The sequence below is a fragment of the Xyrauchen texanus genome, chromosome 13, assembly GCF_025860055.1.
Source record: "Xyrauchen texanus isolate HMW12.3.18 chromosome 13, RBS_HiC_50CHRs, whole genome shotgun sequence".
Taxonomy (NCBI): domain Eukaryota; kingdom Metazoa; phylum Chordata; class Actinopteri; order Cypriniformes; family Catostomidae; genus Xyrauchen; species Xyrauchen texanus.
In genome coordinates this window covers 1659669-1674996 of record NC_068288.1, presented here as the reverse complement: position 1 = coordinate 1674996, position 15328 = coordinate 1659669, and the positions used below count along the sequence as shown (strand labels likewise).

General features: G+C 40.4%; 1 protein-coding gene across 2 annotated transcripts in view; it reads left to right on the top strand.

The window, feature by feature from the left end:
- The first annotated feature begins 2353 nt into the window (after nt 1-2353).
- The window catches only part of LOC127654275 (uncharacterized), a 60875-nt gene continuing 47900 nt past the window's right edge, over nt 2354-15328 (top strand). Inside the window, exons 1-2 of one of the 2 annotated variants that reach the window (XM_052141399.1) lie at nt 2376-2474; nt 4146-4274. Coding sequence is in view for 1 of the 2 variants with exons in the window: in XM_052141397.1 (XP_051997357.1) it covers nt 2424-2474 (51 nt within the window). In the remaining variant the exon portion in view is untranslated. Of the gene's footprint in view, nt 2475-4145; nt 4275-15328 lie in introns of both variants that reach the window. The other variant, XM_052141397.1, reaches the window with a different exon arrangement.

Here is a 15328-nt window from a genome sequence, read left to right as displayed (position 1 = left end):
AACATCTATGCAAAAGTGATCTTCCGTTGATGTAAAAGTTTCTTACATTCCTTGAAAATCTTCCAAGAAAATATTGTGATTCTTCCAAGAAAGCTTTCCTTTGCTCCTCGCCTGGGGCATCACGAGATCTTTATCGGATGATCTCAGAAATTTGGCCAGAATTGATTGGGGCTTGTCTCCCTCAGCAGATCTGTGAGTTGGGACTCTCTGAGCTGGGACTCTGTGAGCTTGCTCTATTTCCAGTTTATGGCCTGTTATGTTGAGCAGATTTGGGGAGAGCTTGTCCAGGAATTTCCCCATATCTCTGCCTTCTTCATGCTCAGGAATTCCAATGTTTGTTATTCCTTCGGCTCATATTTTCAAAATATTCCAGTTTTTCCAAAAATGTGTTCCAAGTCTGTTTTGGACATGGACAGATTAGCAGATAATTCCCTTTCCAATGACTCCAGATAATCGATCCATTTCTCAACATCTGCCACTCTTCTGAGCAACTCAGAGAATTTTGTTTCCATCACTGTAATCGATCGACGTATTACAGCGAGATCCTCCAAGTCAGCAACAACCTTCTTCAGCATCACGAGATGTTCACATTATGTTTGCTCGTTCTTTTGTTCCTCCATTCATTCGGTCGTTCATTCATTCATAAGGCATGTGCTTGTATGCAATTGGCTATTCTCGAAAAAACTAGAGCAATTATGCATGCACTTTTACTCTCCCAGTTTCTGCCATAACAGCTCATCATCATGAGTGATTATTTTGCCTAATTAATAATAGATTAATTCATTGACCAAGTTTGCTTTATGGCATTATCTGCTCGATCTATTGATTACACTACAATTTAGGAATTTTGTCTTTTTAATTTATGCCCTCAACAGTAGTAAACAAGAGGCTGATGAATTGGTGAAAATTGTTATTCCATTCTTAAGATAGTTGTGGTGCTTTCGCTTGTATTCTATGTTGATTCATATTCAAGTATTTGAAGGGCGGTAAACGATTACTCTCATCCTCACTCCAAAAATGTGTGCCCCGTTATCTCGTCAAAAATTACTTTCAAATTGACATGCACACAGAAACTGTCGGCATGTAATGAATAGTCTGTTACAGCAGAAAATAATGCATGAGGCATTTATAATCTACTGTTAATACTGTACTGACAGTGCATGAGCACAAAAAAACACATACTTCATACATGCTTCTCAGTTGGCATTTCTTTAAAAATATTTTCACGCCAGTTTCAGCCTTTAAATCCTGATTTTTTTCCCCTTAAAAATAAAATAAAAAAGTAAAATAAAATCCATGGAATTTAGGATTGAGTTTCACATAGTACAGTATGTGCACAGTAGCACTATAACCAAATTGTTTGGCTCAACTATTAATTTTCTCTCAAACAATGAAAACACATGCAACGATGACAACATCTATCATGTATGTCTAGAAGCCAGGTCCTTCTCCAAGCAATTTGTCTGGAAAGTATTGTTTTTGTGTCTGTAGGGGGCGGAAGAGTTCCGACAGATCTGAGGTGGGAATGTATGAAAAAATGTGTTGTTGTTAATGTTTTTTTGGTATACTAATTTACCCACTTAATACATCAATAGTCCATACACTCATATATGCATATCTGTTTGATAATGCATGTATCAAACATTTTAAATCATCATTGTTACACTGTAAACATGTTTTCGTCATTGTGTTATAATAACATCTTTGTTTCCATCCAATAACTTGATTTTATAGAGTTTAAACGGGATTATGTTGTAATCCTGATAGGACACGTTGTTTAGGTTGTTTGCTCATCTGCAATACGTCGATGAGACATTTCGTCTCAGATATCAATAAGACATTCAAGCAAGCAATTCTGATCTTTTTAAGATGTCTAGCAGATGTTAATTGGAATGTGATGCTTTCCAGATGAAACGATCTTAAACAGACATCACGTGCGTTAGTCTATACATGTAAAAGTCAGTTAATCTGTTTGGACTATTATTATTTTTTAAGCAACATTATAATGTAGGTTAATAATTTTAAAGTAAATAATGAACGTTTTCATGATGTTAACTTCCATTAGTTCAGTTAAGTACAGTAATAGACCATTTTAGAAGTGACTTAATTCGTTTTGACGCTCTATTATATGTTTTTAGCTCAAATCACCGCAGAACGTCATTATAGCCATAAAAAGAAGTTGTATTTCTGTGACGGTGACGGAACATTTTAAGGAAAGAACCCGCGGGTTTTTTTAAGAAGTTCTTTAGAGAAGTGAAACGTGGTTTCTACAGAAGCGAGAAAAAAACCCACAGGAATTTACCATGTCTTTCTCTTCAAACGCGAGAGAGAGAGAGAGAGAGAGAGAGAGAGAGAGAGAGAGAGAGAGAGAGAGAGAGAGAGAGATTGGAATCCTTTCATGTGATAAACTCTTGAATCTGTGAATGTCGTGGTCCAGCAGGGATTGGTTCAAAGAGAAGTCAGACAGCGTACAGGTCAGTGTCTTAAGTTATTTCATTATATCTTTTGTTAAAAGCCGCCAGCGGTAAAAGTGGTAATCCGAAGAGAGAGAAAGAAAAATGCTTGTGGCCGCTGGGATGCGGATAAGTGTTTTGTTGACGACTGTTCGATATGTGTTTGTGATAAGAGATCGTGGAAAGAAGGATGTGACAGCTCCTTTTCATGCAAATGTGTGTGTGTGTGTGTGTGTGTGTGTGTGTGTGTGTGTGTGTGTGTGTTTCACTATATTTGTGAAAAGGTCCTCACTAGTATAGTAAAACTAGCTGAAAGTTCATGGCTCATAAATCGGCTAAACGTGCACAGGTTTGTGCAACATTTGGCGATATTTGCCATGTTTTATTTTCTCCAAAATTAATATAATGATATTTAAAAATTTGGCATAGGCCTACAGTGTTCATTATAATGGGGCATATCTTTTGCAACTCGGTACTCAATACTCACTACTCATTAGTACTTTTAAATTAGCTACTCTTTTACTCTTACTTGAGTAGTTTGAGTGTCTTTGAGTAGACCTACCTTTACTTTACTCACACTGCATTAATCACACTACATTTTTTTGGAAGTAACAATACTTCTACTTGAGTATGATTTTTCAGTACTCTTTCCACCCCTGCTGGCTGGTCACTTCTGATGGCTTCTAATTTTAATCTGAAAATTAAAAGACTATGTAAGATTCTAGCTAAAATATTGGAGATTAAAATGATACCTAGATTAAGTTAGCCTCATTTGAAATGAACAGTAAAAACAGAGATACATTTTTTTTTTTTTATCTACACAATGTTGATATGTCAATAAGTTATGGCAACATTTAAACCAAGTGTGTTACAACTAGCCCCGCATTAGTTAGTGCCCCGCTCTCCCCCGATTCAGTCACTTAATCACGATTTATGATTTTTGATCTGACAGACAAAACAGTTGAAAATATCACATAATAGAGTACTTTAAGGATGTTCCGGGTTCAATACAAGTTAAGCTCAATCGACGGTGTATGTGGCATGATGTTGATTACCACAAACATTTATTTTGACTCGTCCCTAATTTAAAAAAAAAAATAAAAAGTGCAAATCTGTGTTCCAGAGAGGCAATGGGGCCAATTCTTTTCATGTTAAAATACTCACTGTTTCAAAATTATAGCCAGAAGACGTAAACATGTATGTGTGTTAACATGATTTTAGTATGATAAAATCACTTACTAACCTTTTCTGTTTAAAGTTATAGCCATGACGATGTAATATCAACAAACCCTAAAATTAGTTTTAAGATGACGATTTAAACAACTTAACAGGTCAAATAATATACAAGTTTTACTGCAGAAAAAACTTTTGCAAAACTTTTGCAAATTAATGCAGGTGCTTTTATAAAATAATAAGCTTCACTTCTCTGTCTTTAAACCCGCCAAAAATCATTCACATTGACTTCCATTGTAAGTGCCTCACTCTACATTTACATTTATTCATTTGGCAGATGCTTTTATCCAAAGCTATTTACAAAAGAGGAAAACATAAGCGAATCATCTTAAGGAGACAGTGGTACGAAAAGTGCCATACTACAAAGTTTCACTATCATCAGAATAGTATACAAAACAGATTTAAGTGCAACAAGAATTATAAAAAAAAAAAAAATTGTAATTTCTTTTTTTTTTTTAGTGACTGGTTAAGTGCTCTTGGAAAAGATGTGTTTTTAACCGTTTTTTGAAGATAGAGAGTGAGTCAGCTTCACGGATTGAGTTGGGAAGGTCAATCCACCGACGTGGTATGATGAAAAACTGAGGAAGGGTGAGTAATATGTCTAGACACCAGAATATCACAGAAACTATGAAGCCCCCCCCCACTTACACACACATTCCATATTGGTCACCCATCTCATTATCGCAGCGAGTTCAGCATGGTCGAACACTACTCACTTTTTTTATTTTGTTGTTTATGCTGTTGAGAATATGTGGTGAGTTAGTGTGGGTTGATTGTGGTAAAACCGCACACAAAGCCTTTCCAACCTCAATAACTGCATTACTTGCCGAATAGACATTGCCCCTGTCTAACTTTTTTTCACTATAATTTTATTTAACATTTTATTTGGTATAATTATAAGCAGTTTTGGCTTCTAGCTGTAGTTGTCAGTGTATGACTAAGTTCATGTGTCTGTGTATATGTTTGAGGGAAAGAATCACTCGCAGATGGTAAAGTGGTTATTTTGGCTTGATTTTATTGTTGTCAAAAGTATATTTGAGTTTGAGGCAGATCGACTGTCAGACAGCACATGGAATTTATAGGCTGAATTAAAGGAATCACATTGTGTGCATGCAAGCACCCAGCATTAATGTCCTTTTTAAAAACTGCTGTCAAACTTTTTCAAGTATTCCAAATATACAATCTTCAAAGCTCTATTCAAAGTGCATTTGGCTTTCACACTTCTAGGCTGATTTTCAGAAAATTCAGCATTCAAAAATTACTTTTCATGTCTTAAAAAAATTAATAAAAATCATGTCTTCAAATATGAGCTGAAAACGGATTTTGCAGTGAAAGTTCAGCCACATTTCCGTTTCGCTGATTCTGTCAGTTTGGATCTCAGTTCACTGGGTGAAAGTGGCTGAAATTTCTGAATGCAACTGAAACTGTCCTAAAAACAGAAAATAACCACAAGGTCACATAATGAAAACAAAGAGGAAAGATTCAGGAATAAGAAACTTTGTGAAGTAAAACTACATTCAAGAACCTCTGCCCAATTCTCTGTAACTATAACTGGACAAACCATGAAGATGCTGTTGTTACCAAGGCAACTTACTGACGTTTTTTAACTAAGTAACCTAACGTCCTAAGAGCAACATTAGAGCCAGTGTTTACAAATTAGTAAGAATTGTTCAAGCAAACAGTATTGGCTACTATTTCTTCTGTGAATTTCAGGTTAACCATGTACAGTTATTTTTTATTAATTAGCTATAAAATTTCTGGACTTAACCAGCTGATTGAATGATAAACAAGAGGGTAAAACAATTACAAGAATATATTTTCAACTTTTATTTTGAGAAATGGGCATTCAAAATACATTTCTAGTATTATGCTATCTCACTCAAAATGAAATCATGTCAAAATGTGAATTAGATATAAGTGCTGGAAGTCCTGACAGTTATGAGCAAAGTTTGCACCACTGTGAGGTTTTCAGAATTTGCGCTCCTGATAATTACACAGATCACTATCACAATGAGTGTTATATAGAGTTAACAGACACATTATCAGTGGGTAGTGCCTATGAAATACTTTTATGTTTAAATAATTCAGTAAAAAATAATCCACACTATAATATTCAATCAAAATATACACATTTCCTCATCAATATTAGTTGTGCACAACAAGCGTATCTGTAGTCTAATTTCTCTATCTATACTCTGATCTCTTTATTTGTACATGGATCTCTCTATACTCTGATCTCTCTATCTACTGTATACTCTGATGTCACTATCTATACTCTAATCTCTATACTGATCTCTCTATTTGTACATTGATCTCCCTATACTCTGATCTCTCTATACTCTGATCTCTCTATCTATGGTATACTCTGATCTCTCTATCTACAGTATACTCTGATCTCTCTATCTATACTCTGATCTCTCTATCTGTACTCTGATCTCTCTATCTGCAGTATACTCTGATCTCTCTATCTATACTCTGGGGCAATATGTATGAAGCCTCAGAATAAAATTTTAGTCTTAAATGTGTCAGAATTCTATAAGAATTACATAATTTTACTTTTATTCCTAGACTTAAGAATAAGTGTGATTCATAAAGTTTAATAATTGTTAAGACTTGGTCTCAGCTCCTAAATTCTTTAAGAGTGATGGAGAGGTATAAGAGGAGCACAGTGACTACTCTACTTTTTCATAATGGTATTATAGTTAGATCTACCATGCAGTGCAACCTCAGCCACACCACTGTGCCCCCACTGTCAACATTTTTGTATTTGAGACAATTTTTATGATTTAGTTATTATCTTTTAAATGTGTTTTACTTTTTTTGACAGCCTAAATATTCAACTCAATTGTACAATAAATAAATAAAGCTAATTAATTCTTAAACTATTTGTGGTGAGTAACTTAACCTTTCAGGTGAAAGGTGTCTTTCAGGTGACTGCTCTCTTGTTAATTAGAAAATGTTGTCTGCCATATAATTCAGTCAGAGCTCAAAGACTAAAAGAATTAAATGGATTGAAGAAAAGGAATTTACCTAGGATAAGGATTTAACTAAACAATGTAATTAAAAAGAGCAAGCATAAGTGGAGAGATGCGGTGCTCAATACAAGAGGACACTTGTTCAGTTGTTCTAAATGTGAGTACAGCGGTTTACTACCTTTTGCTGTGTTTTGTTAATGAATAAACGTTAAGTTGTCTTAACAATTATTTAGGTTGATAAATGATAGAATTTCATGCACTTAAACAAACATAATTATAGCAAAATTACAGCAAATTGAATTAAGTTTTTTTTAATATTTCAAATTTAAATATATTGAGGTTTAATTCATTTAATTTTAATTAAACTCAATGACCGTTTGACCTAGAGACACGAAACCAACTGTAAAACACTATTATTATTCTATATATAGCACAAGGCTTGTTTTTGGGAGTAAATGTTCTGTACTTTTTAGACAGATTCAATTACCCTATAAATCTACCCCTAATCGTAACAGAAACCAATCAGGTAGAGCTTTCCTCATAAATATGAATGTCTTCTCCTGCCATCCAACGTTTTGGAAATAAACCTGCGTGGGAGCTGAAATTAGGAAATTAAAAGTGATCTTTAAGAATTGTGTTATTTGGGTAGTTTGTCTATTCCCTTTAATGTTTGACCCGTTAACAAGATCGACCAGTGGATCACGATTGAAATAATGAGCACCCCTGCTCCACATCTAAGAATTAATTTGTTGGATTTATGATAGTGGAATTTGGGCAGATGTGTTTGGTTGTTAAGCAAAATTAAATCCATCAATATATTTTTTTTAATTGTAGCACATTTTTTAATTTAATAAATACACTGAAACTCGTTGTTGAAAAATGTGATGGTCTACATGTCTAAGCTTTCAGAGGGCAGTAACTAATTAATAAATTCTAAATATCACAAAAATTATAAAAATAATCAATTAGTTGAGGTTATGGGAAAGAAATTTGAACTTGGGAGTGGGAAAGAATTAAAAAAATACTTTGTCTAGGGATGCAAGGGTACGCCTTATTCGGTTTATGATTTTGCATTGTTTCTACTGGACTGAACTGCTGGTGATGTCAGTTGGAGGTTGAGACATGCTCTGTGTTTCTGTGCTAAGATTCAAGAATTTTAGGTAAGAGTACAAAATTTTATCTGTGAGGCTCTAGAAACTCATGTTTAATTCTGCCCCAAGCAATATTGGGCAATGGGGCAGTTATTAAAGTAGGTGACAAATATACAAAAAGCTGGGTCCAAAGGAACACCCTAGTTTCATGAATGGTTCTCCGAATTGGGCAGGGTGGCTGCATTTGAAAATAGGGCAGCATGATTTGGGGAAAATGTCATATTGCGATTATTGTGGTTAATAATGTGATATGCGATTGCGATATAATAAACGAATGGTATCATGAGTCAACTTGCTTGGTTATCGAGGAAAATGCACAAATAGACAACAACAACAACAACTATAAATGCAATATGTGTTTTCAAATTAAAATATTTTTACAAAATTAAATAATATCTTTGCATTACTGCAAACTTGTTATTTTCTCAGTATTACACCTAAATAAAATACAACAATAAATAAGAACATACAAATTAAGATTTAAAAAATTAAGATTTAATTTATTTTATAATTAAGAATAAAAACACGAAAATAAGATTGTGCAAAAAAAACAGGTACATTTAAGCAGGACGTAACATGTACTTTGTATAAACTCTTTTGAAAAGGAAACTGAATTCAAAAGTGTGGTTCACTCAATCAAACCACTAAAACTGTTGTTGTTGTGTATATACACTCACCTAAAGGATTATTAGGAACACCATACTAATACTGTGTTTGACCCCCTTTCGCCTTCAGAACTGCCTTAATTCTACATGGCATTGATTCAACAAGGTGCTGAAAGCATTCTTTAGAAATGTTGGCCCATATTGATAGGATAGCATCTTGCAGTTGATGTAGATTTGTGGGATGCACATCCAGGGCACGAAGCTCCCGTGCCACCACATCCCAAAGATGCTCTATTGGGTTGAGATCTGGTGACTGTGGGGGCCATTTTAGTACAGTGAACTCATTGTCATCTTCAAGAAACCAATTTGAAAGGATTCGAGCTTTGTGACATCCTGCTGGAAGTAGCCATCAGAGGGTGGGTACATGGTGGCCATAAAGGGATGGACATGGTCAGAAACAATGCTCAGGTAGGCCGTGGCATTTAAACGATGCCCAATTGGCTCTAAGGGGCCTAAAGTGTGCCAAGAAAACATCCCCCACACCATTACACCACCACCACCAGCCTGCACAGTGGTAACAAGGCATGATGGATCCATGTTCTCATTCTGTTTACGCCAAATTCTGACTCTACCATCTGAACGTCTCAACAGAAATCGAGACTCATCAGACCAGGCAACATTTTTCCAGTCTTCAACTGTCCAATTTTGGTGAGCTCTTGCAAATTGTAGCCTCTTTTTCCTATTTGAAGTGGAGATGAGTGGTACCCGGTGGGGTCTTCTGCTGTTGTAGCCCATCCGCCTCAAGGTTGTGCGTGTTGTGGCTTCACAAATGCTTTGCTGCATACCTCGGTTGTAACGAGTGGTTATTTCAGGCAAAGTTGCTCTTCTATCAGCTTGAATCAGTCGGCCCATTCTCCTCTGACCTCTAGCATCAACAAGGCATTTTCGCCCACAGGACTGCAGCATACTGGATGTTTTTCCCTTTTCACACCATTCTTTGTAAACCCTAGAAATGGTTGTGCGTGAAAATCCCAGTAACTGAGCAGATTGTGAAATACTCAGACCGGCCCGTCTGGCACCAACAACCATGCCACGCTCAAAATTGCTTAAATCACCTTTCTTTCCCATTCTGACATTCAGTTTGGAGTTCAGGAGATTGTCTTGACCAGGACCACACCCCTAAATGCATTGAAGCAAATGCCATGTGATTGGTTGATTAGATAATTGCATTAATGAGAAATTGAACAGGTGTTCCTAATAATCCTTTAGGTGAGTGTATATATATATATATATATACACACATATTTTATTGTTGTTGTAATTTTAATGTTATTTTTCACATAAGTTTGATCTTATGATGATCTCATCAATGATGCAACACGTTGCAAGCTGCAGACAGCGGGGGTGAGAGACAAGCATCTCCGTGTTAGTGTGCGCATCAGCCGGCCAATTTTAAATCTCTCCCGGTCTCGACTCCCGCTCAGATGGTTGAAGCGGCTCTGACCGCACAGAGAATGGCGGTTTTGGAGTTTGTTTTTATTTACATGGCACGCTCCCAAATTATATTAATTTTAATTAAGGATAAAATAAATATATATCACAAAGCTGTGATCTGTGTTTCTATCAGACACTCAAGCTGCAGACAGCGGGGGTGAGAGAGACGAGCGTCTCCGTGTTAGAGTGCGCATCACCCGGCGGAACTTTAAATCTCCCGGTCTCGACTCCCGCTCAGATTGGGTCTCTTCCGCAACTGGTTGAAACAGCTCAGTTCGCACAGAGAATGACAGTTTTGGAGTTTGTGCTTATTTACATGTCACGCTCCTGTATTATATTAACTTTAATTATTGAGTTAATAAAGACATATCGCCAAGCTGTGATCTGTGTTTCTGTATTATTTTTACTGACCACCAGTTCAGTGTCGGTCTGCTCGGCATCCATCTTCACCTGATTTCCACACTGGAAACTCACATGACATGACCACATGTGCCACTCCCTAAACTGAGACTGACTGGTCATCTTTTTATTAGCGGTGTAGAAAATGGGCAAACAATTCTCAGAGAGAATGGGCTGTCACGTCCACACATGCACTTATTTACTTAATAAAATCGCAGCATTGCCCGTCATATAATCGCACAAGCTCACATCGTGATTGCGATTGCGATATGATTAATCGTGCAGCACTATTTGAAAAGATGTCACATAAACAGCTTGGCAAATTAGACATGTGTGGTAAGAAATGGGACAAATACATTACCTTTCTTGAAGGCTCTTAGTGAGGACCATGTGGAGAGAAACATGATTATTGTCAAAATTGTAAATTGTATCCATTGTGGAATTTTACTTTTCTCCTTTTCTCTCTTTATTTGGTAATTGCTATATTTTTATTTGCTCAAAAAAAAAAAAAAAAAATATGTTTATGTTGTATGTGTGTAACTCAGGCCACAGTGATATTTGTTGAGGGTTACGGTGGGGTCGGGGATCAGGAGGGGGATAGGACATTAATGGTGGTTAAAAGAGGATAATTGTTGATTCTGTTAATTTGTGTTGTGCTTTATTTTGTATTTGTATGGGAATCATTAAAAAAAAGTGTTAATCAATATTATTATTAGTTGAATATCTTTGCACCAGCACCACTTTACAGTAGTGAAAACGTATTTCTATGGGGAAAAAAGACATTTGAAAAAATGGTACAGAGCTGCATTTGAAAAGAGTCATACCCAAGCACTATCTAAAATGTTTAATAAGCTCATACTTTTGTGTGGGGTGTCAGGTGCTTTAACAGATTCCTTCTGCTGTTTAATGTGCTTGAGAGATGTTTAACCCCCCCTAACTTTATATTTTATTGATTCTTATTTGTAAATATTATATACCATATTATAAACTAAAATTCATGCAAGTTTCAATTCTCATTTTGCAAAACAACTTGTCCAAAACAGCAGGCAAGTCATTATTACTTCAAAAAGGCACCAACAAATTTTAATATTCAAAGTGCCACAATAAACGTCTAGGTTACGTATGTAACCTCCGTTCTCCGATGGAGGGAATGAGACGTTGTGTCGGAGAAGCGACACTAGGGGTCTCTCTTGAGCACCGATATATACCTCTGTTCTATGAAAAAAGGCCAATGAGAAGTTGGCAGACAGTATTTGCATATCCCACCCCCGGACATACGGGTATTTAAGCGGGGCAAATACGGGAGTTCATTCAGGATTTTTCAGAGGAGCCGGAAATGGTCCGGCCACAACAGTGGCTCGGCTCAGCGACGGGGCGGGGAAGACACAACGTCTCGTTCCCTCCATCGGGGAACGGAGGTTACATACGTAACCTAGACGTTCCCCTTCTGTCGCTCTCTCCATGTTGTGTCGGAGAAGCGACACTAGGGGTCCAACTTTAAATGTGCCATGCGCTGAGCCGTGTACGTGAACTACTGATACAGGAGCGGGCAGGTATTCTTACGTGCAAAGGTGACCAGCTGTATCAGGCTGCACGTACCCTTCTCCAATGCCCCATTAAAGCCATCAGAATCCTTCTGGTTACCCTGGAAATGGGAAAAAGGTGATGCTTGCCAACCTGGGAACGGGCCAAGCCTGGCTGGGCCTCTTTTCTCTCTATGTTTCTCGCATAGAGGAACTACGGCCGGGGCCCTTACATGCATTAAGGGAAGGGGGTCTTACCCCGTTTCCTATTCTTTTAGGGGGAGAAGACTCTGCGGAGACCACACCTACCCTGCAGGGGAGGCAAAGAGTGGCGAATACATCACATGGCCGCTTAGGACCTGTGGGAAAGTTGGCGCGGTGGTAGATCCAGCCTCGTAGAGGGGGAAGCTTACAGCACGGCAACCAAGGCAGCTGGAACTGCCTAAGGGAGACACAGGAGTCCACTCGTGAGGGGACAGTACCGCGGAATTACACACAGGGGGAGTCCGAACAGGAGGCCTTAACCTGTGGAGCACCTATTCCAGTACAGGGTAGATTGAGTACTCGTAGTGGCTTGGGTCGGCGAGTTCCTCCGCTGAATTGCAGACCCACAAGGACTTGGGAGGAATCAACCAGGGACCCGACCTTTACGATGGGGTCTCCTGGGAAAAAAAAAGGTGCACTATTTTACCTCGGCTGAGGGAAAAGGTGCTAGGCGCAAGCGATTCACCCGGCCAGATCGTCAGCGTGTTGCCGAGATCTACGAGCTCGGACCTGAGAGAACACGGGACAATACTGACTCAATTCGGAGATTGTAGAATCTCACAAAAGTGTTGGGTGTTGCCCACCCTGCTGCTCTGCAGATGTCTGCTAGGGAGGTGCCCCTGGCCAGTGCCCATGAGGACGCAACAGTCCTGGTTGAGTGAGCTCGGACCCGCAAGGGGGGGGCACGGCCTGGGTGTGATAAGCCAGTGAAATGGCGTCGATAACCCAGTGGGCAAGCCTCTGTTTGGAGACAGCGTTCCCTTTCTGCTGTCCCCTGAAGCAGACAAAGAGCTGCTTAGAACGCCTAGAGCTCTGCGTGCGGTCCAGATAGATAAGCAAAGCACGTACCGGACACAGCAACGAAAGGGCTGGGTCTGCCTCCTCCCGGGGCAGCGCTTGCAGGTTCACTACCTGATCTCTGAAGGGTGTGGTAGGAACCTTGGGCACGTAGCCCGGTCGCAGTCTTAGGATCACGTATGTGTCTGCCGGACCGAACTCCAGGCAAGTGTCGCTGACAGAGAATGCTTGCAGGTCCCCGACCCTCTTGATGGAGGCGAGTGCGATCAGCAGGGCCATTTTGAGAGGAAGGGCCCTGAATCCAGCTGAATCTAGCGGCTTGAAGGGGGGTCTCTGGAGGACCGTGAGGACGATCGAGAGATCCCAGGAGGGAAACAGGCTTGGCCGGGAGGGAGTTAGCCTCCGGGTGCCTTTTAGGAACCTGATAATTAAGTCGTGCTTACCTAGAGACTTGCCGTCTATCGTGTCGTGGTGAGCCTCGAAGGTTTGTGGCGGGGCATGATGTGTGAGATGGCCTCTGTCTGCTTCTTCACCGTGGAGAACTGCTGGGCGAAGTCCTCGACGGTGTCGCCGAATAGGCCAAACTGGGAGACAGGGGTGTTGAGGAAGCCAGTCTTGTCAGCTTCACGCATCTCGACCAGGTTCAGCCATAGTTGACGTTCCTGGACCCCCCGTGAGTGCCTTGGCTTGGTGGACCTGCAGGAGAGCCATGGAATGCAGGGCGGAAGCAGCGCATCCAGCGGCGCTGTAGGCCTTCGCGGTCAGCGAGGGTGTTGCTCTACAGGACCGGAGGGGAATACAGGGCAGCCCCGCTAGGTGGTAGGGTTTCCGGGGCATAAGTGGAGCGCAACTGCCCTATCCACCTGGGGAATCGCTGTGTATCCGTGGTGCGTTCCGGCGTCGAGGGTGGTTAGGGCGGATGAGCAGGTGGCGGTGTGACGAGTGGACAGGGGTGCTCTCCACGAAGACGTCAGCTCATCATGCACCTCCGGGAAAAACGGGACTGGGGGGGGGGGAGGCTGTGAGCGGTGCCCAGACCCCAGGAACCAGTCGTCCAGCAGTGATGGCTGTGGGGATGATGGAGGGCTCCAATCTAAGCCCACGCTAGTGGCTGCCCGGGAAAGCATGTCGGTCATCTGCGCGTCGGCCTCAGCCTGGGCGTGCAGGCCCGAAAGCGGCAGCCCAGGGGAGTCCTCAGCATCAGATACCGCGCCCTCCGATGCAGCGGCGAGCTTATCCACTTCAGTCTCAAGAGGATAGGCAGACTGGCTGTAAGGCGAGTCGCTGTTGCCTCGAGCACGGACGGGAGTCAACGAGCGTGCCGGGGGGCGGGTGGTCCGAGGGGTGTACCCGGCGGAGCTGCACCCTCTGCCATCCCCAAATCGCCTCCGTCGCCATCGTCATCAATCCTGTGGGAAGAAGGAGAAATGCGGGGGGCGGCTAGAGTGGCTTGCTTTCGGTTGAAAGCGAGCCGCGACCTCAACGTTGTCATGGTCATGTTCTCGCAGTAAGAACATGAACCATCCACAAACGCAGCCTCGGTGTGATCGCTACCCAGACACACGAGACAACGCCTGTGGCCTTCTGAAGCGGAGAGTACTCTACCGCATCCAGGAACAACACAGGGGCGGAAAGGCATCTTTATAAAGACGCGTCCTGAAAAGGACGTTCAACACCGCTGTGTTTTGCTCTTTTAGAGGAAATTACTCTTTTAATAAAATCACTCTTTTATGATAAAAACTCGTGAGAGTTTTTTTATCTGCGCTGTCGAAGTGCCCAGGGGCAAGAATGCACAGCCGTGCACGAAGGAGAAAGCCACTGTTGTGCGTCATAAAGTCCAACAGCATGCAGAGCGTCAGTGGAATAGCAGGAACTTGGTGTGTATCTCGCAGCAACTGCATACACGACCATCGGCTCCGAAGAAATTTTCTGAATGAACTCCCGTATTTGCTCCGCTTAAATACCCGTATGTCCGGTGGCGGGATATGCAAATACCGTCTGCCAACTTCTTATTGGCCTTTTTTCATAGAACAGAGGTATATATCGGCGCTCAAGAGAGACCCCTAGTGTCGCTTCTCCGACACATCGTGGAGAGAACGACAGAAGAGGAAATATAGTTAATATGTTGAACGTCAGATTTATCACTAAATTGAACAATGTTTAACTGAAATTGTGTAAGTAATTAATGGGATTATAACATTTTGGTTTATTATCATTTCATTTTGTGATTTAAATTGTGCTTCTATTTATATTTCTATTGCAAGATTTTTTGCAGCCTTCAATTTGCACATTGTTTGAGGATAACATTCAGCAAGATGTGGAATAATGATTTAAAATACAGGAAATTAAATTTGGCTTTCTCATTTCATTAATCAAAGAATTAATCAACAGAAAATAAACCTATTTTCAAAATATTGTTTTATAACGTGTTGT